The following is a 22,400-nucleotide window of genomic DNA, read 5'->3' on the forward strand; positions in this document are numbered from 1 at the left end:
GAATCAAGCAAGTGTTCGCATCAGTCGAACACCCCCAGACAAATGGGCAGGTCGAGTCAGCAAACAGAGTTTTGTTGAGGAGTTTGAAACGCAGATTAGAGAAGGCTAAAGGTGCGTGGGCAGAAGAAGTACAAAGGATTGTATGGGCTTACCACACCACGCCTCAATCCTCCACCATGGAGACGCCTTTCAGCCTGGTGTATGGATCGGACGCCATGATCCCAGTGGAGATCCACGAGAGTTCTCCCCGTTTCCTAGGTTTCGTGGCAGAAGAGTCCAACGAAGAAAGGAGGGTGAACCTGGATCTAATAGATGAAGCCAGAGAAGAGGCGAAAATTAAGGCTGAGGCTGTGAAGAGAAGAGTGGAGCGTCAGTACAGCTCTAAGGTGAAGCTACGACAGTTCCAGGTTGGTGATCTGGTCATGAGGAAGGCTCACCCGTACGAGTTAGAAAACAAGTTGTCTCCCAAGTGGACTGGACCATTCAGAGTAACCAAAGCTAAGGGTATGGTTCGTACAAGTTAGAGAGACTCTAGAAGGAGGCCCCATCCCACGTAGTTGGAATGCGGCGAATCTAAAGTTTTATTTCAGTTGAAATTTTGTAAAGGGGACACTCTTTTTCCCTCTTGAGGGTTTTTTAACGAGGTCACCCAAATAAAGAAAAGAAAAGTTTAAGATATTCTTGCCTTAGTTTTCCCTTTCATGTAAGATCAAAGATCAAAGAAACAAAAACAAAGACGAGGCGTCGCCAAGATGAGGCGTCGCCAAGATGAGACGTCGCCAAGATGAGACGTCGCCAAGATGAGGCGTCGCCAAGATGAGACGTCGTCAAGGTAAGGCGTTGCCAAGAGTAGGTACTGCCAAATAAAGAAGCGGAGGTCAGACGCAGAGCAAGATAACAGGTATGTCAATACAAGTTAAAATCCGGGAGCCTAGTCCTTGGGCAGGGGTTAAGGGATTCCTTCGGGACCCCCCCTCCTCAAGTATGAATAGCTAGCCCCAGTAACAGATGTCAGTACAAGTTAAAGTCCGGGAGCCTAGTCCTTGAGCAGGGGTTAAGGGATTCTTTCGGGACGCCCCTCCTCAAGTATGAATAACTAGCCCCGGTAGCAGATGTCAGTAAAAGTCAAAAATCCGGGCGTCTAGTCCTTGAGTAGGGGTTAGGGGATTCCTTCGGGACGCCCCCTCCTCAGGAAAATACAGCTAGCCCCGGTGTCTGGTGTTTTAGACACCCTGAGGACGATACGGCGCTAACGTAGTAGGCCTCTACTCAGGTGTGGGCACCAAACGCAAAGAGATAAGGGCTAAGTTGCCTTGGTGTTTTAGACACTCCATGGACGATACGGTGCTGATTGTATAGGCCTCTCCATGGGCGTGGGCACCAGAGCGCGACTTTTGTCCCAAGTGTCTAGATACACTGAGGACCCCCAGAGCAGGTCCCTCCTCGAGCATGGGCACCTAGTACAGTTGAGATAAGCCCTCCTCGCCTTCGAGCGATGTCGAGGCCACAAGAGAATAGCTAAGCCCTCCTCGCCCTTGAGCGATGTCGAGGCCAGAAAGAAAAGGACGAGACCTCTTTCGCCCCAAGCAATGGTAAAGCCAGCGATGCCCTTGGTAGTAAGCGCTTGGGGGCTCAAGAACAAGTAAGTAAAGAGTAAGAAGGAGAAGCATAAAAACATGAGTTATCAGAGACAAGAAAAATACGCGAAGTTTAATCCTCCTTTGCCTTTGGGCAATGACAAGGCAGGCGTCGCCTTCATGGGGAAGATTCCTCGCGGATATGAAGGCCGAGTGAAGTGCTAACCGAAAAGAACAGAAGAAGGGTATGCACCGCTACTCAGAATGGAAGAATGAAAAGAGAAGGTCACGTGCTACCTAAAGAGTTAAAGGCAAGGCGAAGAAGCGACGCATCGAAAGTAAGTACCAGTTATGCCTTTGTTTTAGTAAAGCAAGCAGTAAAACAGAGAAGCTAAAAGTACACGAGGATGTAAAGATAAAGCTCGAATAAACATTTAAGATGAAGTTGAGTGTCAGAATTACAGAGCAAATGTTAGAAATACCAATTTACAAATGAAGATTAATTAGATGAAGTTCAATCCCCAAGGTCGAGGGGAATGACCTTCCCATCGACAATATGGTTAAGAGGGTTGCAGTTGGAGGTGTCAACTCCCGGGTTTTCGCAGGCGGCTTGAGCTAAGGCCTCCTTGAATCCCTCTGCAAAGATATCAGCCATATTATCAAAGAGCTTTCATTTAGCCCACTCCAGATTTTCAATGGTGGAGTCTCGGGCTTCCCTCTCTGCAATAAGCTCCCTTTTGGCCCTCTCCAGTTCTTCAATCGTGGAGTCACCAGAGGCTAGCTGCTTCTCAAGAGCCTCATTCTCCACTTGAAACCTGTTCAGTTCAGTCTGAAACTGATTGTGCTCGGTTTGGAGAAGGTTGAGCTTTTCCATCTTTTCAGCCAGCTCCCCCTCGGTTTTCTCCAGCGATTGCCCCCGGGCAGCACATTGATCAGCAAGCAGTTTCTGTTGTGCCTCGGAAGTTCACATCGCCGCTTCAAGGGCGACGATCTTGGACTGAAGAGACGTTACCCGTTCAAGAAGCTCAGTGAGCCGCTTGCAGGCTTCTGTGTTGGACTGTTGGGCATCTCTCAAGGAGGCTTTGTAGACCTCCTCGTGGCACGCCCAACTGCGGCACAAGTTCTCTTTCTCCTCCTTCAGGGTAGCCAAAAGTCAAAGTCAAAGTCAACTCGTGGCGGGACCGCTTGAGGGCCCCCAAAGAAGGAAAAGAAAGTCAACAGGTTGACCGTTTGGGGCATCGCCTAAGAAAGGTGTCGCCAGGCTAAGGCGTCGCCAGGCTAAGGCATCGCCAGGTTAAGGCGTCACCAAGTTAAGGAATAGTCAAGTTAAGACATCGACGGTGTTACCCCCTGATACCCATGGGTAGGAAAGGCCATGGAGGGGGCAACACCGTGAGGAAGTCTCGGGCCTCGATGGCTCATAACAGCAATGAAGAGAAGAGAAAGGTGGCTTCAAGGCCATAAGTTCTAAGTACCAGTAGGGGGTAACCTGACTCGTGAAATACCGACGCCACCGCTGGGAGACCCTGGGACAGATACGACCCATGAGAGGGCCACGCCTAGGGGAGAACCACGTGCATGGTACGAGAGAAAGGTAGATACACTCCCAAGGTGAGTGACTAGAAGTTGGGGCGCATGAGTTGGCACCCAGAAAGTCACCCCCTTGCGCCAAATGCACTTCGAGAAAGGAGGGTTTGCACGATGGATTAACCCTAAGTTGGGTTACGGCGCTGTAGGGCCCTCCACGAAGAGTCGTGTGTTGAAGATGGCTGCTGCCCCTTCAAGATTGTGTTTGATGAAGACTTGTATGCTGTGTTTGATGAAGACATTTATGTACTTTCCATGTATTTTGTGCTTTGCTTTAAGTGTGTCTTAGTTAGTGCTTAGAGGTTGTCTAAGAGTAGCTTTTTGCTGAGTATCTCACCTCATAACCACTGGCCATGTGTTAAGAACAAGCATAAGTTTTCTAAAACTGTTTTGCACATGTTTTACACAAAAACACGTTTTACTGCATAAAAATAAATATGTTCTTTTCTAAATAAACAGATTCATTTTCTTCACTGATGCCTTGGCTAAAGTCTTGTAAAAATTAGATTTTGTGCATCAGGTATTTTGACCAAGTCTTCTTCTTTTCAAAACGACTGAGTTTCAAATAGTTAAATTTTCTCTGTTTTCGTTTTGAAAAATAAATCTGTTCATCTGTAAATGAATAGATTCTTTTTTGCCTCTGGTGCCATGTCAAGCTTAAACGTTTTTCAGTTTTATCTCAGCACCAGAGTGGTTGACTAAGTCTCCTCACTTAACAGTTTCTCTAACTGCTTTTGAAAATAAATCAGTTTATTTTATTTTCAATCTGTTCATTTTATAACAGCTTTAACTGTTTTTCAAAATTCTGTTATAGGTTGGCTTTCTATAAAATGCAAACTTGTTTTCTGAGTTTAATAACGATTCAAACAGTATATACATTTGCAAAAACAAGTTTTGACAGCAGAGAGTTAAGTGTTTTCAAGGATTAGCATTTGTTCTTCAAAGATTTCAAAAATCACAAAGTGCTTGTTCTTGGTTTGGTTCCAAAAGCTTGGTGTGAGGTGCAGCTACTGTTCTAGCAATCTTGCCTACTGGTTTAAGGCTGATCTTTGTTACCTCAATCAGGTGTAGTCGTTTCATTTCTTATTACTTGTAATAGTTTGGTTGAATCCTCTTCTTGATAGGTGTTCTTGGAGAGTGGATGTGTGTGTATGAGTGCTGAAATAGGTTTTTTCAGCAAGAGTACCTAAGTTCTTGTAGGTTTCAAGAACAGTGGGAAGTGTACTTGATTGTACTGTGTGTTAGTGAATTCCACCTGTTGTTGGTGAAGACTGGATGTAGCTCAGGTTGAGTGAACCAGTATAATTGTTTGTGTTCATTCTCTCCCTCACTCTGCAATTTCGTTTCTGCATAATTGATAAAACAGCAAAGAAATAAATCTGTTCAATTGAAAATAAATCTGTTCTTTCTGGGCACTGTGCATGCTGTTCTTGATTTCTGAAAAAGGTATTTGAATCTGATAAGAACATACATAATTTGCTAAAACCATTGGAACAGATTGACTGTGATAGGTTGCTCAAGAAAACTGTCAACGTCATTAATTGAACCTTAAACAATTGCTTAAAATTAAAGCTTGCTGTTTTGTGATTAAGTGTTCTTAATTTCTGGAAAATTGCTTAACATCAAGAAGAACATTCATAGTCTGTTAAAAGCCACTGAAACAACTTGTTTGCAAAGATCACTCAATTAATTAGCATGCTATCAATTGAACCTTAATCACTTGCTTGAAATTGAAGCTTGCAGTTTCTGTGTTTCACTGTTTTTCAAATCTGATATTTGTGTGTGTGCTGCTGGAAATTCTCACTGCATAATCTTGTGATTAATCTTGCTGAATTAAAAGCTTTTCAAACAAAAACAGTGCTGAAATAAATCTGTTCATTTTTACATAAATCGATTTATTTTCTGTAAAACTGGGTTAAACACTGTTTCTGCGAAGAAGTTTTAAAAGGTCAATTCACCCCCCCTCTTGAACTTTGGCACTATTAAACCCAACATCGTGATCAAGTCAAAAGAACACGTGGCAATAAGCACTGAAAACATCAAGGCTTTCCTAAAAGTTCGCTAAGGTACGCGTTAATTCAGTTAAGATTCGAACGTTCCAAGGAATATTTTTATACGCTTTCAATGCGCTTTAACGCGCTTTAAATGCAGAAGGTGTATAAAAAGGGGCCTTGGGACATTTGAAAGGGATCCGAGTTTTGACCTAATTCTCGCAGCATTACACAGAGCACAAACCCTAGTTGTTTTCGCTGCGCACCCACTGTGTGCACTAGACGATTAGGGCAACACAGTTTCAGTCATTCAGTATAGTTTTCGACCACCCTTAGACCATTCAGTCACAGTGTTCTACCCGGGGGTGCGTCACCTTTGATGTTTCTCGCTAGCTGACTTGATCGTCGGAGTGCAAACGGCCGCGAGGGCGCCCCTTTGTTGACTTCTTTTCAGGTACTCACAGACGGAGCAGAACGAAGGTGTCCTAGCTCGTAAGGACAAGCCACGCGTAAAGACGGCCCAGATCAACCGGCGGGAACAATATTATTTGAGTTGTTTTCATAAACCCAAAATTTTTATATTTCTTTTATGTGTATGGTTATGTTTTATAATTTTATTTTAAGTTGTCATATTGTTACAATTAGTCAAACTAACATATACATATATTTTTTATAAGTGACATTTTTAGTTTTCGGTACTTTAAAAATAATACTTATAATGTTTTAATATATTTTTATCACTTTAATTTTCTATATTTTCACAAAATTCACTTATAGTTTCATAATGCTTTTAACTAGTTTTAGTTTCTTTATTGTTTTCATAGTTGGTTTTAGTATTTCACGTAGGTTCATGGTTTGATGTATATTAGGTAATAAAATGTAAACAATAATGTGATAATTATGTATTTTACATTATATTGTATAAAAAATTGCAGTGTCTTATATGAATATTATATGAAACTACTTGATCTAACATAATTAATACTTTACTTTAGTCAAATGAAACCTCAATAATAAAAGAAGCAATATATCAGCGTTGAAATCAACATCAACCTACTCACATTACTAGTATATATATATAATTCTAAAAAATAATTAGAAAATTTGCTCCAACTGCAGGTAAGTCACCAGAAAGGGTAATTCGGACATTAAATGAAATAATTAATGTCGTTTCTTTCTACATGAATCATATAGCTGACACGTGACTCGTAAAGTTTTTATCCACAGCCACTAATTCAACACGTTAGACTTTTTTTCTTTCACACTTGCATTATTTTTATATGGGCATATTAAGCAGAAAAGCAAACAAAATATTCTATTAAAAATAAAGAACTATTTATTAAAATATATATTAAATGTTTTATAACTATTATTTCATAAATTATTTAATAATATTTTTATAGTATTATAAATTGTAGTTTTATTTTAGTATAAAAGAAATTTTAATATTTCAAAATAAAATATAATTCATATTTATCAGAACTCACTCTATATTGTCATATTATCTTGTTCATTAATTATTAATAGGAGTGGAGAGAAGAGTGAATTCCTATTCTATATCTATCTCATTTTTTTAACAATATGAATTAAACGTTGGTTCTATTTATTATTGAGATAATTTTAATGTGCAAAGTTGTTTTGTATGAAGACCAAAAACGTAACAGTATTAATATTGTGGATTATTAAAATTAATCTAGATGGATTTTGGAAAAGTCAAATATTCAAGAGAGGATAACTTCGATTGAGTTTTTTTTTTTTTCTTTCGAAATTTTTATTATTGATTACTTTTCTTTTTTATAATAATTTTTAAAATCAGTTTGATGATCTCAAATTATGTGAAATAATATTATTATAATAATTTTAAAATCAATTTCACCTCAATTTACTTGAAATAACATTATTGTACATAGAATTATAATTTTATTCTTAAAAAATATGATTAAAGAAAAAGAATATACTCAAATTATTTATAATTTTGATTTCTAAATGATATAAGATTATTGACGTACTATAATAAACTTTTAATTGAGAATTGTAAGAATAATATTCGTCTTTAAAATCACTTATTATATTAATGTTTTAACATCAAATACATTGAAATAAAATAATTAGGTTCAATAAGTGAAATATCAACAACCTAAGATAAGTAAAACCTTATCATTAAAACCGAAAATCCGTTCACAATGTAATATGCAGAGTGAATTACACTATTTCAAGATAAGTCATAATAACTAAAGAATTTGAATAATCTAACTTTGTAAAAGTATGACAGCTTGGATCTCAAATGTGAAAAGTTGATATTCAATTGTTGTTAAAAATTCGTTTATCTACCAAATTAATCTACTTATGATTTCAATCTCAAAATTTATGTACTAACTAATTCCAAATATTCTGAAATATGTTTTCCACTTTCAAGATATGTGAAGAAAACTAATTACAATATAAACAACTTAAAATACTTAAAAACTAAATAACCATGCTAAGTAACGAATATTTAGTAACAAGTAATTTTTAAATATTGTAACCTAGGTGAAAATTGTAACAAGTAATTTTCATTTTATACTCATATTTTTATTTCTTTAACTTTTATTGAGTTGAGCCTAGGTGAATATTTTATAGGTGTACTCAAATGTTTTTTCTTCACAACAACTCATTGATCATTTCTCAAAGAACCAAGCTCGGCTTCCCAAAGCCCTACTCGTCTGAGACCCTCCCCTTCGCCAACAATAAGAAAACGCTTGCCGCCGTACCAACTATTCATCACCGCCATACGACTATTCATCACCGCCATAAATGGCCTTATCTCGAAAATCCGACAACCATCTTTGCATCACCAATGAGTGTGTGAGTAACTTGAGGCGGATATAGGGTAAATCCGGGAAAGAGAAAATAAAAGAAAAATAAAAAAGAAGAAAAAAATGTGAGCCCTTAATTTAACAATAAATCTAACGGTCTGGAAAAGTTCCTCATTGTGGAAGACATACTCACCTTTCCCACGCTGGCCTCTATCACTGTTCACAGAGTTTCATTTTCTGTTGTTTGTTGCTTTCTCTTTCTCTCTTCTTTCCCTCCTCTGCGTTCCTTTCGACTTAACCAGAGAACCGAACACTACTTTTATTTGTGGTTGTGGCTTAGTTTCCTTCCCTTCCAATCAAAACCCTAACCTAATCCTTTGATTCATTCGTTTTTCATTAACTTACCGGCTACTACTGCAGCTGTTCGCTATTAAATTGTCCGAGAATGTCGGAGAAATTTTCGGCAGGGCTTCGGATTGGAGATCTCAACGATTTCATCGCTCCATCACAGGCATGTATTGTCTCCCTCAAGGGATTGAAAAAGAACGATAAACCTGAGGTATTTTCGTTTCGTTCTCTGTATTGGATTCAAAATATCTTACGAAGCAGTTGTGAAACCCTTGATGACATTTAAATTCACTGTAGGTGTCACTTGCTAACAAGCAGGTCAAGTCTGAACCTGTTAAAATTTCGCTCAAGGATTGTTTGGCATGCAGGTTTGTCTTTCTCTCTCTTTCTATTTATTTCTCTGCTTTTAACAGGTATATTTTGGGGGCGAATTTACAAGTCAGCGGATATTTTTTGCTGTTTTACTTGTTTCTGTGGTTAGCAAATGTGTAGTATATTGGTGCAGATTGAAAAAGGTACTATGTGGGTCGATGTTATAGGGATTTGGAGAAAAGAGAATACCCACGAGTTCCTATGAATCATTGATTCAGGGAAACATTGTAGAGAAATATAGTTCTGGTGACCAAAAGCAAAGTTAGAGTAGTTAACATAGATAGTCAGAACTAATAGTAAATGTAGAAAGTCAGAAACAATATTACTGTAAATTTCATTACTAATGCATTATGACTGAATATGATCAATTTCCCCTCTGTAAAAACGCTGTAACAAATTTACTTGAAATGAAAACAAGTAACCTTTAGCAATTCTGTGATGTTACATGGTCCACACCTGCTCAACCTATATCTGTAATCTACTGAAAACAATAGTCACCCTATATTATAACATGAACAGCCCACAAACTTTTCACTTGAAAAAAAAAAACACTTTATTTAATGGATGAATTCAAATTTGCGAGGTTCTGTGGTCATTTTATTTATGGCTTATTTGCATGTCTAGGATTTAGGAATATCAAGTGCTTGATTGTCTTCTGTATTACTTGCAAGACATTTAGAAACTGTTGCTTAAAGCTTTAGTGTCTAAGTGACCATACATGATTCATTACAATTTTTACATTGATTGTGTTTCTTAAGTCTATGGTGTTGTTGATATGTCAAAATTCTACCTTTATTTGGAATAATAATTTATTTGTCTGGTAATGCAGTGGTTGTGTCACATCGGCGGAGACAGTTATGCTGGAGAAGCAAAGTTTGGATGAGTTTCTGAACAATATTAATTCAGGAAAGGCTGTGATTGTATCTCTTTCTCCCCAGTCAAGGGCTTCTATTGCTCTTCATTTTGGCATTTCTCCAATTCAGGTTACACTTTAGATATTGCTTTACTCATAATATTTTTTTTGGTTATATACGTTTTGGGTTTGAAAAAGAAATTGTTTTGGTCGTTGTAATTATCATTGATGGCTTTTATCACTTCAAAATCTAGAGTTATCACATTTAGTCAATGGACCTTAACAACTTTCTCGGGCTTAACATCACACGTGCAATGCCTCCATGTTTTTATGGTGAAGTGGGACTCGGGGTTACATTAAAATGGAGTGAAAGTGATTAATGGTTTCCCTAGGACGAAAGAAAACATTGAAAGTATGTACAGTGAACAAAGTTTACACATTTTTGTTTTCATGATTTGAGGAAAATTTTGGAAAAGTCAATTTGAGATGGAAAGTGAGTGTCCACATGAGTGATGAAAATCTTAAAATATATTTAACCCTACTCTTAAAAATTATTTTAATAAGGTTCTGATTTTAAATACATTTGGGGGGGAAAATCCAACTTCTTTTCCTCCTGGCTGACAACCAAACACTTGGAATTACAGGCTTTCAAAAAACTGACAAGATTTTTTAAATCCTTGGGAGTGAAGGCAATTTTTGATACAAGCTGCAGTAGAGATTTGACCCTTGTCGAATCTTGTGCGGAGTTCATCACAAGGTATAGACAGAATGAATTAGTTGATGATGAGAGGAGTAAATCAAGCCTACCTATGATTGCATCAGCATGCCCAGGTATAGATTGTTGAACTTATCAATATCATAGTATATGCAAATTATGTCTGTGAAGCAATAGACTTGGATGCTGGACATGACTTTGGCACATGCTATGGCACATGAATATTGACCTAGCAAAACCAAAATTATAAGAACACAACAAAGTGATGTGTATTAAAAATTATACAAGATTATGTTATCAATAAAAACATATTTAGGGAGTCATATGACATCTTGATAGTGGAACTTGCGAATAAAATTTGAAAAACTGTTAGATGATTTTTGTATATTCAAACTTTTGAAGTAGGAATATAAGCTGGAATTTCAGGAGGTTCTGTTGACTATGATTTGTGTTTCTCACTAACTTGGCTCCTTTTTTCTATTGTGATGTTATGTGATGCTCATACCCTTTCATTTTGTGTTAGATATACAGGGTTGGGGACCAGATTTACTTTTCAATGTGCAAAATAAGTTCTGGTTATTGATGTGAATATCTATGTGCAGGTTGGATATGCTATGCAGAAAAGCAACTTGGATCCTTTGTTCTTCCTTACATTTCATCAGTGAAGAGTCCACAGCAAACAGTTGGAGTTATAATAAAGAACTGTGTTTGCCAAGAATTAGGACTCAGGTTGTTTATTAACTCTAAATTATAATTTGAGGTGGAAAAACATACATTTACCTTGAAGTTGAGGGAGGTCACTTGATCTTTTGATGATTATGATGCCTCAATCATTAGTGATATGATATATTTTGGCATGATTTCCTGAGAGTTATATGCATAGTAAAAGAATTAAATAATTGTTTTAACAGGCCTGAAGAAGTTTACCATGTCACTGTAATGCCTTGTTATGATAAAAAGCTTGAGGCTGCTAGGGATGACTTTGTTTTCCAATCCGAGTCCCATGTTGAAGGGCATGAAGATGAAATTAATATGATTTCAGAGGTAGATTTAGTATTGACTACGGGAGAAGTTTTGGAGTTGATTCAGGTTATAAATTTGATGCATTCAGACTATTCTGGTTATTTTTCCACTTTTAACTAATGATATGTATACTAATTATTGTTTGGGGTTCAATCTTATTATAGTCAAAAGAAGTTGATTTTAAAAGCCTTGAAGAGACTCCTCTGGACAAATTGTATGAAACTAATTTTTGCTTCCATTTTTTAATTTCATGTGTTTGTCAAACAATGGTGTTCAGATGTAGTGTGGTGCTTGCAGGCTAACAAATATTAATGAAGAAGGATGCCTTTATGGGGTGCGTGGAAGCTCTGGAGGTTATGCAGAAACAATTTTCCGATATGCTGCTAAAACACTTTTTGGAAGACAAATTGATGATTCTTTGACCTTTAGAAACATCAGGAATTCAGATTTTCAGGAAGTTACTCTGGAGGCAAGTTCGAGTGAAGTTTATGAAATTATTTTTATGCTTGATTGTTATCATTTTCTATTTTATGGGAATATCTTCACTATAAATGTTGAATATTATGCATTATAAAAATTTGAGCTATTAGTAATTTTCTAAGAGCTATGTCTTGATGACATAAATTTCTGATGCAGTTTCTGGTTTTGATGTGTTATTTATTTTCTCTCGTTATTTCTTCAAAGTCATCATTCTTTCATGAACAAGAGTCCATTATTATTCTTTCAGCAGCAGTGTTTGCTTGCTTCCATCATTCTTTCATCTTGCTGTGGCAATTTATATTTGTTCCCTGAAAGAATTTTTTCACCTGCAAAATTATTCCCTAGGGATGAAATTGGTAATATAGACTTTTATACTTTGTTTGGGAGAGGGAAAATAAATAGAGAGAGAGGAAGTGGGTAAGTGAGAAATAAAGAAGAAGGAAAATAGGTGGTTCGTTGAAGATAATAGAATGGAAATAAGAGAAAAAAATAATTACTTTTTTTAGATAATAAATTATATATATGTAACTGATTATGTTATATTTGGCATAAAACACAATCGATTATTGATTATGCGGATACTTTTGGTGTAAGTTTTATTGTGAGATGAAAGGATAACAAATTACGTTAGAAACATATTTGATTGTCTGTAACTTTCTCATCTAATTAATGTTCAGGTCTTTGCAGTTATGTGAAGAAATAAAAAGGTGCGTGGACACACCTTTTTATTTCTTCATTCTTCTATTTTGATTGTTTCAAGCGATACTCTCTTCTAAATTGCTGCATTTATTTGCTCTTTGCTCCCCCCTTCTATTCTCTTTTTGCGGTTCCAAACAGTGCTTTAGCAAGCAAGTATAGGACATCTTCTTGGAACAAACCGACATATAAGTAACTACTTTCAGGGAAAAAGTTACGTATTAAGGCGAAGATTCTTTAGGGGTTTGCTGTGCCTTTGTATGGCCTGAGTTTCTTTATCTGGGTACATTTAATTTTGTTATTTCGTCTAGAATTTAAATTCAAAATTAGGCTTTCTGATTTGGGATTGTTTATTTTATATTCTGGATTATCTAATTTCTGGCTCAAAATAGGATTATTTGATTATGATGCTTCGCTGTCAATAAACCGTAGGCATAAACAGTTAGTCACTTTCTCCAATAGTAGTAGATCATGATATTTTGATTCCTTTAGATAGTTTCTCGATCCTATTATAGTACCCTGCCAAACCAAGAGGACGTAAGTACTCTTGCTTACTGTTGTACATCATATTGTCTGTGCAGGTTGAGGGAAAAACAGTGTTGAAATTTGCTCTGTGTTATGGTTTCCGGAACCTGCAGAACATTGTACGAAAACTTAAAACTGGAAAATGTGATTATCATTTCCTAGAAATCATGGCATGCCCTTCAGGTACCGTACTTTTCCTTTTATCAGAAATTTTATTATTTGTTAACTTTTTTATCAATACTTTTTTTTATGAGGCCCATAAAATTGGTAGGTATTGAACTGAAAGAATGTTCATGGATCAGGTTGCTTAAATGGGGGAGGTCAAATTAAACCAAATTCAGGGCAATCTCCCAAAGAACTGAGTCAGTTGTTAGAATCAGTTTACATGGAAACTGTAAGTACTATTATCTCAGACAAGCAAGTACTTTAAGGTCCACTCTTTCCATTAAAAATTTGACTTGCCACTTCAGTGTTTGTCTGCATCTGCATTAGTGGGAGCATCAAAAGCGTTGAACATGTAGATTCTTGTAGGACAAAATTACAAAACAATTGTTTGTCTGTATCCATATTGGTGCTCTCTGCTGCTCTACCATATTTGCTTCTTGCCCTTTGGCACTTTGTCATTGGGTTTTTACCTCATTTTTTTTGTTTTGCACCTCTTTTTGTGAGTAGCCTTTGTTGAGTTTGTTTTTATTTTCTTCACTTTTCTGCAATCAAACTTTTAATTGGGGATTCATTATGTTTCTTTGTACACTAGGTTTTGGCAGCATCACCATTTGACAATCCCATTATTAAAGGCTTATATGACAAGTGGCTTGAGCAGCCAGGTTCTGTGAAAGCTAGGAGATACATGCACACCCAATATCATCCTGTTGAAAAAAGCATTACTTCTCAGTTGCATAATTGGTGAGGCGTTGAAATGGAACCTTTTCATATTGTTTCCTCTTGAGATCATTTTGTGATATTATAAGGCTCCTTGTGAATATTTTTGCATACTGGAGTCGTCCAATTTTGGTAGTGAACAGATTTTTTTAATGTATATAGACTCTTGATCTGCACCCATATAGGTAGAAATACACATTTTGTTATTTACCATATGGACCTCAGCTTTGTTGTTCCAGCAGGTCCTCTATTATTTTTATTAGGGTCTATTAGGTTCTCAATAAATTATTCCTTCATTATACGTGTTAGTGCGCGTGATTGATCAGATGAGAGGACGTGTGACAGTGCCTGTTGTTGTAGGACAAATTGTAGGCCTTAAATTCGAATGAAGCAACAATTGTTTTTTAGGATTTCCTATTTTGTGGTAACTGTACACCTGATGTAACGTATTCTTCAAATTTCTGTATTCTACAAATATTTCATCCACTAATACTAGTACCTCCTATATTACTATTATTATTATTATTATTATTATTATTATTATTATTATTATTATTATAAAAACACATTTTCATGTGGTTGCCGATTCGTATGGGACATCCTGAAGTGTCCCTCTTTTTATCATATTTTTTGCTTATAAAATTTTTTTATTATGAAAACACTCGAGAGCTCACAAGAAGTAACAAGCAATAAGCAATGACCGTGTAAGTGCAAGTTACAATTGCTACATATTTATTCTATTCTTATTTAAATAAAGTTGCCCCCTTTGCCATTGTGTTTCTTTTTTCAGCACAAAGTGTTACTTTAATAAGATAATTTCTTGATGCCTGAACGCTTTTATAAAAAAGAAGATAATTTCTTATGATTTTTAAAATGTTAGAGTTGTTCTCGCCGGTTAACCTGGGTTGTCTTTATGCGTGGCTTGTCCTCACGAGTTAGGCACCTTCGTTCTGCTCCGTCTGTGAGTATCTGAAAAAAAAAGTGAACAAAGGGGTGCTCTCGCGGTCGTTTGCACTCCGACGATCAAGTCAGCTAGCGAGAAACATTAAAGCTGACTCACCTCCGTGTCGGAACATCGTAAACGAATGCTTTGAAGGTGGTCAGAAATGATTGAGTGACTAAAACTGTGTTTGTGCTCACAGTGGGTGCGCAGCGAAAACAACTAGGGTTTGTGCACTGTGCAACACTGCAAGAATTAGGTCAAATCTCGGATCCCTTTCAAACGTTTCCGCGTTAAAGTGCATTGAAAGCGTATAAAAATATTCCTTGGAACGTTTGAATCTTAACTGAATTAACGCGTACCTTAGCAAACTTTTAGGAAAGCCTTGATGTTTTCAGTGCTTATTGCCACGTGTTCTTCTGACTTGATTGCGACTCTTCGTGGAGGGCCCTACAACGCCGTAACCAAACTTAGGGTTAATCCATCGTGCAAGCCCTCCTTTCTCGAAGTGCATCGGGCGCAACCCTGGGAGTGTTCTCTCGTACCATGCACGTGGTCCCCCCTGGCGTGGCCCTTTCATGGGTCGTATCTGTCCCAAGGGTCTCCCAACGGTGGCGTGGGTACTTCACGAGTCAGGTTACCCCCTACTAGCACTAGAACTATGGCCTTGAAGCCACATTTCCCTCCTCTTCATTACTGTTCTGAGGTACTGAGGCCTCTCGCGGTGTCACCCCCTCCACGGTCTTTCCTACCTATGGGTATCGGGGCGATGTCTCATCCTGGCGATGCCTTATCCTGGCGACGCCTTAACCTGGCGACGCCTCAACCTGGCGACGCGTACACCTGGCGACGCCTCACCTTGGCGACACCTCACCTTGGCGACGCCTACCCCTGGCGACGCCTTATGCGGTCAACCTGTTGACTTCCTTCCCTTGGGCCCCCTTTGAGGGTCCCACCATACGTTGACTTTGACTTTGGTCAACGCCCGGGGATGGGACGGTACACAAGCCCCCCAGTCTTGAGCTGACACTTGTTTCAGAGAAAAGATTAAGGCATCGCCCCATTATCTACGTGGCATTCCTGCTGACGTGACATTCCCTTGATCAGTTTGACGTGACACTCTCTGAACATCTGACGCGACATTCTCTGCGCCAGATATGTGACAGCTTAAGTTGCGCTTTAACCTTTCGACACGTGGCGCGATCCAATGACTGAGGACGAGCGTCGTTTGTACTTCCAAGTTAACGTTATAACCCTTCAAATTTGCGCGCTCAAGGCATTGTTCCATCACCTTTTGTATTCTCTGCACTGTTCATCTTCTCAAAGTTTCCTCTGCGATCTCTGCTTTCTCTCTACGCATTCTTGACTTTCACCAACTGAAACACTCAAAGGTATGATTTTTCTTTCTTGTTTATTCTTGCCTATTACTGCATTACTCTCATGTCTGTCTGGGCCTGTTTATGTTTATGCATCTCTTGTATTCCCTTTTCCATTTCCCTGTTCCTTCCTCTCTGAACTTCTCGCGTGGGTAGGGGCTTTTTTAGGGTTTCTCTCCCCCTTTTTTCCTGACCTTGCTGAACCCTTTTCTCTTCTTCATTCTTCAGTTTCTTCGTCAATGGCACGTACGAAAATGACGGCCAACCCTCCACCCCAGAGTCAACCATAGGGCCCTTTACCCATGGGCTCCAGACAACACTCGACCTTGGTCTCCACAAAAGCTTGGAGGGATCATGTTGGAGAGCCAAGCACATACGACCATCGTGCCTTCGCGAAAAGGCATGATGACGACATCACAGTGCTCCTTTGCACCTTAGGGGAGCCTGTGTGCGGGGATGAGCGAGCCAACAACGGGGTCCCCTTCTTCTATTTCTATCAAGTGGTCTTCAAGCGTATAGGCGTGTGTTTGCCCTTCTCCAGTTTTGAGAGGGAATTGCTAACAGAGATCAACATTGCCCCAGCCCAGCTGCACCCCAACGGCTGGGCCTTTGTCAAGGCCTTCGACATACTGTGCGGGTTCTTTGGGTGCACACCTTCTGTTGATATCTTCCTTCACTTCTTTGAAGTGAAGAAACAAGGGAAGAGTCTCTGGGTGAGTCTCAGCAACATCCCTGGGAGGGTCCTCCTAACCCTATTCCAGCAATCCTTCAAGGGTTGGAAAGGAAAATTCTTCAAGGTTTTCTGCTCCGACCTCGTCCCCTCCGCCCTTGACGGCTTTCCCCTGTACTGGGTGAAAGAGGTGAAGACTATGAAGCCCAAATCGCTGGACAAATTTCCCTCGAATGATCGAGAGGCTTGTCAAATCCAGACTAGCGCGGGGGGCTTCGACACTGCCTCCCTGATAAGCCTAGAGTACAATGCTGAGGCTCTAGCAACATATATAAGTACAAAAGCTTCCCCTTATAACCTCCTATCTATGTTTCTGCTGGACTCTTTCTTGATGCATGATTTATCTACCCTCTTTATGTAGTAACTTAGCTTGTGCCTAACTTTTACTATATTTGTCTTCTTGGTGCAGATTCTAAGATGGATAGGCAACGAAGGTTGCGGTTGGCTCAGGCGTTGAAGTCTAAAGACGGGGCTTCGGCGTCCCCCTTCTCAACTTCTGCTGCCCCCCATCTTCTCCCAACCTTCAAACTCAATCCGCCACAACACTGTCAACCCCCTCAGTCCAACCTTCTGCCAATCCACCTCCGAGCTGGCCACCACCTATTGCGGCCATGCCTCTTGCGCTGGCCGAGGCTGGTGCTTCCTCAACCCCCCTTGACAAGGGAAAGAGGGTAGTGAAGGTAGTTTCGGACGATGAAGACTCCGCTGAGGGGTAAGTCTTCAAGCGACAAAGAACTCAACATGCCCCTCAGACAGTCACTTCTGCTACCTCTTCCTCCCATGGGGACGAGTCTTTGAGGGAGGACCCTCCGAGTGCCACCTCTCCTCCTCAACCAATGAATCTGGAGGGAGGAGTTAAAACTGAGCCCACAGGCGTTCCTCCACCTGCCCCAGAACTCCCTCTTCCCATGCAAGATTCATTGAGGGGTTTCTTGGGCAGAGCGTCCCCCCGTGACCAAGTTGAAGGGCCCCAGAGGGAAAGTCTATATTACTATATGGGGGCCTCCATGTCTTGCGCCCATTCCTGGCATATGCAGGCCAGAGCTAAGGCTGTCCAAGCCTCCGCCTTTCAAGCACTGGAAAAGGAAGTTGCCTCCCTGAAGGAGGAGAAGGAGAGGTTGGCCACCCACTAGGGGCGTCAGGAGGACGCATACAAGAACTCCTTGAGGGTGGCGCAAAAGGCGAAGGAGGAGGCCAATAAATGGTTACACGAGGCGTCTCAGGCCAACGCTGAGCTACTTAACCAGGTGGTGCCTCTTCGAGTGAAGATTGCTGATCTTGAAGAGGCGGCCAAGACCTCCGCGGCGCAGCAGAAAAAACTTGAAAACCAGTGTGTCGATCGGGAGCAAACACTGGGGAAGACTGAAGCTGCGCTCGAGGAAAAGACTGGTGAGTGCTCCCGATTGGTCAGTGAGAACGTCACCCTCCAAGCCAAGGTGGAGGATTGAGGAGTGGTGCGGTAAGCCCATACAATCCTTGGTACTTCTTCTGCCAACACCCTTTTAGCTCTCTTTAATTTGCGCTTCAAATCCCTCAACAAAACTTTGTTTGCTGATTGGACCTGCCCATTTGTCTGGGGGTGTTCGACTGATGCGAACACTTGCTTGATTCCTACTTCTGTACATAAGTTTCCCAACTGTTGGCTCGCGAACTGGGTGCCATTGTCTGAAATGAGACGCCTTGGCACCCCAAAACGACACACAATGTTCTTCCAAACAAAGTGTTGTACCTTGTGCGCAGTGATCTGTGCCACTGGTTCTGCCTCTATCCACTTAGTGAAATATTCGATGGCCACGATCAAGTACTTCGTTTGCCTTATCGCCAATGGGAACGGGCCTAAGATATCAATTTCCCAAGTATGGAAAGGCCATGGGCTATATATGGATCTCAGTTCCTCTGGCGGCGCCTTGTGCCAATCAGCGTGCATCTGACACTGCTTGCAACGTTGGGCGTATCACACGCAGTCCTCTCTTACTGTTGGCCAGAAAAACCCTGCACGTATTACCTTGGATACCAAGGACCTTCCTCCCATGTGGCTCCCACAAATACCTTCGTGGAGTTCAATCATTATCCTGATGCACTCGTCGCCACTGACACACGTTAAGATAGGGTGCGCAAACCCGTGTTTGAATAATATCCCATCCACTAAGGTGTACCTTGTAGCGTTCCTCTTGATCTTCTTGTCCTCTCCTGGTTCTGCTGGGAGGATCCCATCCGCTAGGTATCGTCTGTAATAGGTCATCCATGTGTCGCCTTCCTCCAAGGCGCATACCTGTTCACCCTTCTCTTCTTCCGGCAAGGTTGCGTAGGTACTGATGCAGGGCGCCCTCCGTATCTTGACTCAAAGAGCGATGACTCCTTGGTTTTCCTCTTGTTGTACTAACGTGAAGAACGTCCACCCTGTTGTCTGCAACAAACTTTCGCGGCGTTTTGAGGGTCTCTTGTATTACAGTCCTCTACCTTCCCCCTTGCCTGAGCTGGCCAGCTTGGCAAGCAGGTCAGCGTTGGCATTCTGCTCCCTAGGGACATGCACCAGCTCAAACGCAGCGAAAGCTCTTTTGAACACCTCGACGTACCTCAGGTAGGCGGCTATCTGTGGGTCCTTTGCCTGATACTCCCCTGTCACTTGCCTTGTGACCAACTGTGAGTCACTCTTCGCTAGGAGGCTTTGAGCACCCATTTCTTTAGCCAACAACATCCCAGCAATCAACGCCTCGTACTCCGCCTGGTTGTTGCTCGCTTTGAAGGCGAAACGTAAGGCTTGCTCGATTAACACTCCATTAGGCCCCTCCAAGATTACTCCAGCGCCACTCCCTTGCTGGTTGGAAGATTCATCCACTGAGAGCATCCAATGTGACCCTAATTCCACTTCTTGAGGGTCTCCTCCTGGTGAGAGCTCTGCCACGAAATCAGCATAGACTTGCCCTTTGATGGACCCCCTGGGTTCATACTGGATATCAAACTTTGACAGCTCTACCGCCCAGCGAACCATCCTCCCTGCTACATCTGGCTTTTGAAGTACTTTCTTGATGGGGAGGTTTGTCATCACCACCACCGTGAAGCTGTGGAAATAGTGGCGGAGTCTTCGGGCTGAAAACACCACTGCTAGTGCTGCCTTCTCTAGTGACTGGTACCTCAATTCTGGGCCTTGTAAGGCCTTGCTTACAAAGTAAACAGGCTTCTGCACTTGGTCTTGTTCCTGGACCAATACGGAACTAATGGCTCATTCTGTTACCGCAAAGTATAATCGGAGGGGGACGCCTACCTGTGGCTTGCAAAGCAGCGGTGGCGTCGCCAAGTATTCCTTCAACTCGAGGAACGCTGCTTCACACTCATCCGTCCATGCAAAACGGCTATTCCTCTTGAGGCATTGGAAATAAGGGTGGCCTTTCTCCCCTCCAGCAGACACAAACCTAGACAAAGCTGCCATCCTCCCAGTCAATTGCTGAACTTCTTTAACTGAGGTTGGGCTCCTCATGGCTATAATAGCTGCACACTTATCAGAGTTTGCCTCTATTCCCCTTTCAGTGAGCATAAATCCCAAGAACTTCCCTGCTTCCACGCCAAAAACACACTTTTCTGGGTTTAATTTGAGGCGATATTTTGATATGGTGGCAAACAGCTCCTCCAGATCAGCTGCGTGCTGCCCTCTCTCGTGTGAAGTCACGACCATGTCATCTACGTAGGCCTGCACGTTCCTTCCCAGCATGGGTGCAAGGACCTTGTCCATCAGCCTCTGTTAGGTGGCGCCTGCATTCTTCAGCCCAAACGACATCACCTTGTAACAATAATTGCACGTCTCCGTCATGAATGCCGTTTTCTCTTAGGGTTTAGGGTTTCCCTGGGATGCATCTTGATCTAATTGTAACCTGAGAATGCATCCAAGAAACTCAGCATCTTGCATCCCGAGGCGCTATCCACTAATGCGTCGATGTTGGGCAGTTGGTATGAATCTTTGGGACATGCCTTGTTCAGATCTGTGAAGTCAACACACATCCTCCACTTCCCATTCGCCTTCTTTACTAGAACTACGTTGGCTAGCCACTTAGGGTATTTTATCTCCCTGATGTGCCCAGCGCTTAGCAGCTTCTGCGTCTCTTCCTTCACGACGAGGCATTGTTCCTTATTGAACTTCCTCCTTCTCTGTCACACAGGGCGAACCTTGGCATCCATGGTAAGACGGTGGTACAAAAAATCTGTGTCGAGGTCTCTCCGTATACTTCTTTCATTGGCGAGGCATCGCCGTTTCTTCCTTCTGTATGTGCATCTTCTATAGGCATCGCCTCGGCAGGTATGGCCTCGACAGGCGTGGACTTTGCGGGCGTCGCCTCTTCCAATGGTTCTAGTTCCATTGGCGAATCTGAAACGAGTGGTCGTTCAATCACCATGACCACGCCTCTCTTCGTCTTTAGGCTATTTTCATAGCACTTTTGTGCCTCTTCCTTATCTGACTTGATTACAATTACTTTACCACTAAGGTCTGACTTGATTACAATTACTTTACCAATGCCCTTAATCTGTTAAAGGCAGGTCTGCCTAACAAAATATTGTAAGGTGAGTTGGCGTTGACCACCAAGTACCGGATGCTCTCGGTGCGCGACGCCGCTTCATCAATGAACGTCGTCCTCAGCTCCAAGTAGCCACGTACCTCTACTGGGCTATCTGCAAACCCATACAAGCATTCGGTATAGGGTGGGGGACAACTGTAGCTTATTGAAGGTCGACCAAAACATGACGTCTGCAAAACTGCCTTGGTCGACGAGGACCCTATGTACCTTTCTTCCCACTGTCACTATTGAAATGACCACTGGGTCATTATCGTGTGGGACGACATCCCGCAGGTCAGCCCTTGTGAAAACGAGGTCTGACTCCCACGGGTCGTCTGGAAATTCCTCAGCAACTGAACTTACTGACCTCACATATTTCTTACATTGAGAGGCAGTGGGTCCTCCTCCGGAAAAGCCGCCAGAGATGGTGTGCACTTCTCCGTGAGTTGGGATTTCATGCGCCTCACCTTCCTCTGGTGTGCTGTGGCTGTGGTCGTGGTGGACCCAACGAGATAATCTTTTAAGAAATCATTCTTCACCAGCTCATCCAACTGATAGCCCAGAGCTAAGCAGTTGTTAATATGGTGTCCGAATGCTTCGTGAAATTCGCACCATGATTCCTTGTGAGGTCCCAACACCTTGTCAGACTTCACCGGTGGCCTTAACCTGTCAGCTATGTTGGGCGCAACGATGAGGTCTTTAAGTTCCACCACAAAATTGAGGTCTATTTCCCTCTCTCCTTCCTTCTGCTCGACCCCTAGGCCGGGTCCTCCTTGTCTCGTAGGTGCGCTTCTTGTCTTGGTTCTTTCTTTCTATGGTGGCTTCGTGCACCCTAGCGGGTTGCGTGCGCATCTGCGCTCTTGGGCGTGTAGGTGCAGCTGTCGTGCACTTCTCGTATGCCTCGCCCTCAGAGGCAATGTGTTCTACCGCCCGACGCCTTACTTCAGCAAAAGTTTTGGGGTG

General features: G+C 41.4%; 1 protein-coding gene across 1 annotated transcript; it reads left to right on the top strand.

Annotated features, from left to right (window-relative positions):
• Positions 1-7,797: 7,797 nt before the first annotated feature.
• NAR1 (ferredoxin hydrogenase) lies at positions 7,798-14,254 on the top strand. The gene is made up of 11 exons (XM_090300229.1): positions 7,798-8,509; positions 8,596-8,666; positions 9,500-9,653; positions 10,168-10,354; positions 10,841-10,967; positions 11,150-11,327; positions 11,426-11,475; positions 11,559-11,730; positions 13,019-13,145; positions 13,265-13,356; positions 13,720-14,254. Exons 1-11 carry the CDS (start codon positions 8,396-8,398, stop codon positions 13,870-13,872), a joined length of 1,425 nt encoding a protein of 474 aa, XP_090156355.1. The 5' UTR covers positions 7,798-8,395; the 3' UTR covers positions 13,873-14,254.
• Positions 14,255-22,400: the final 8,146 nt, after the last annotated feature.

The sequence above is a fragment of the Phaseolus vulgaris genome, chromosome 3 (assembly GCF_051622355.1).
Source record: "Phaseolus vulgaris cultivar YP4 chromosome 3, ASM5162235v1, whole genome shotgun sequence".
Lineage (NCBI taxonomy): Eukaryota > Viridiplantae > Streptophyta > Magnoliopsida > Fabales > Fabaceae > Phaseolus > Phaseolus vulgaris.

Coding starts and splice junctions, on each gene's coding strand:
- NAR1 (XM_090300229.1), top strand. CDS start 8,396: ATGTCGGAGAAATTTTCGGCAGGGCTTCGGATTGGAGATCTCAACGAT. Junction 8,667..9,499: donor AAGGATTGTTTGGCATGCAG/GTTTGTCTTTCT, acceptor CTGGTAATGCAG/TGGTTGTGTCACATCGGCGG. Junction 10,355..10,840: donor GATTGCATCAGCATGCCCAG/GTATAGATTGTT, acceptor ATCTATGTGCAG/GTTGGATATGCTATGCAGAA.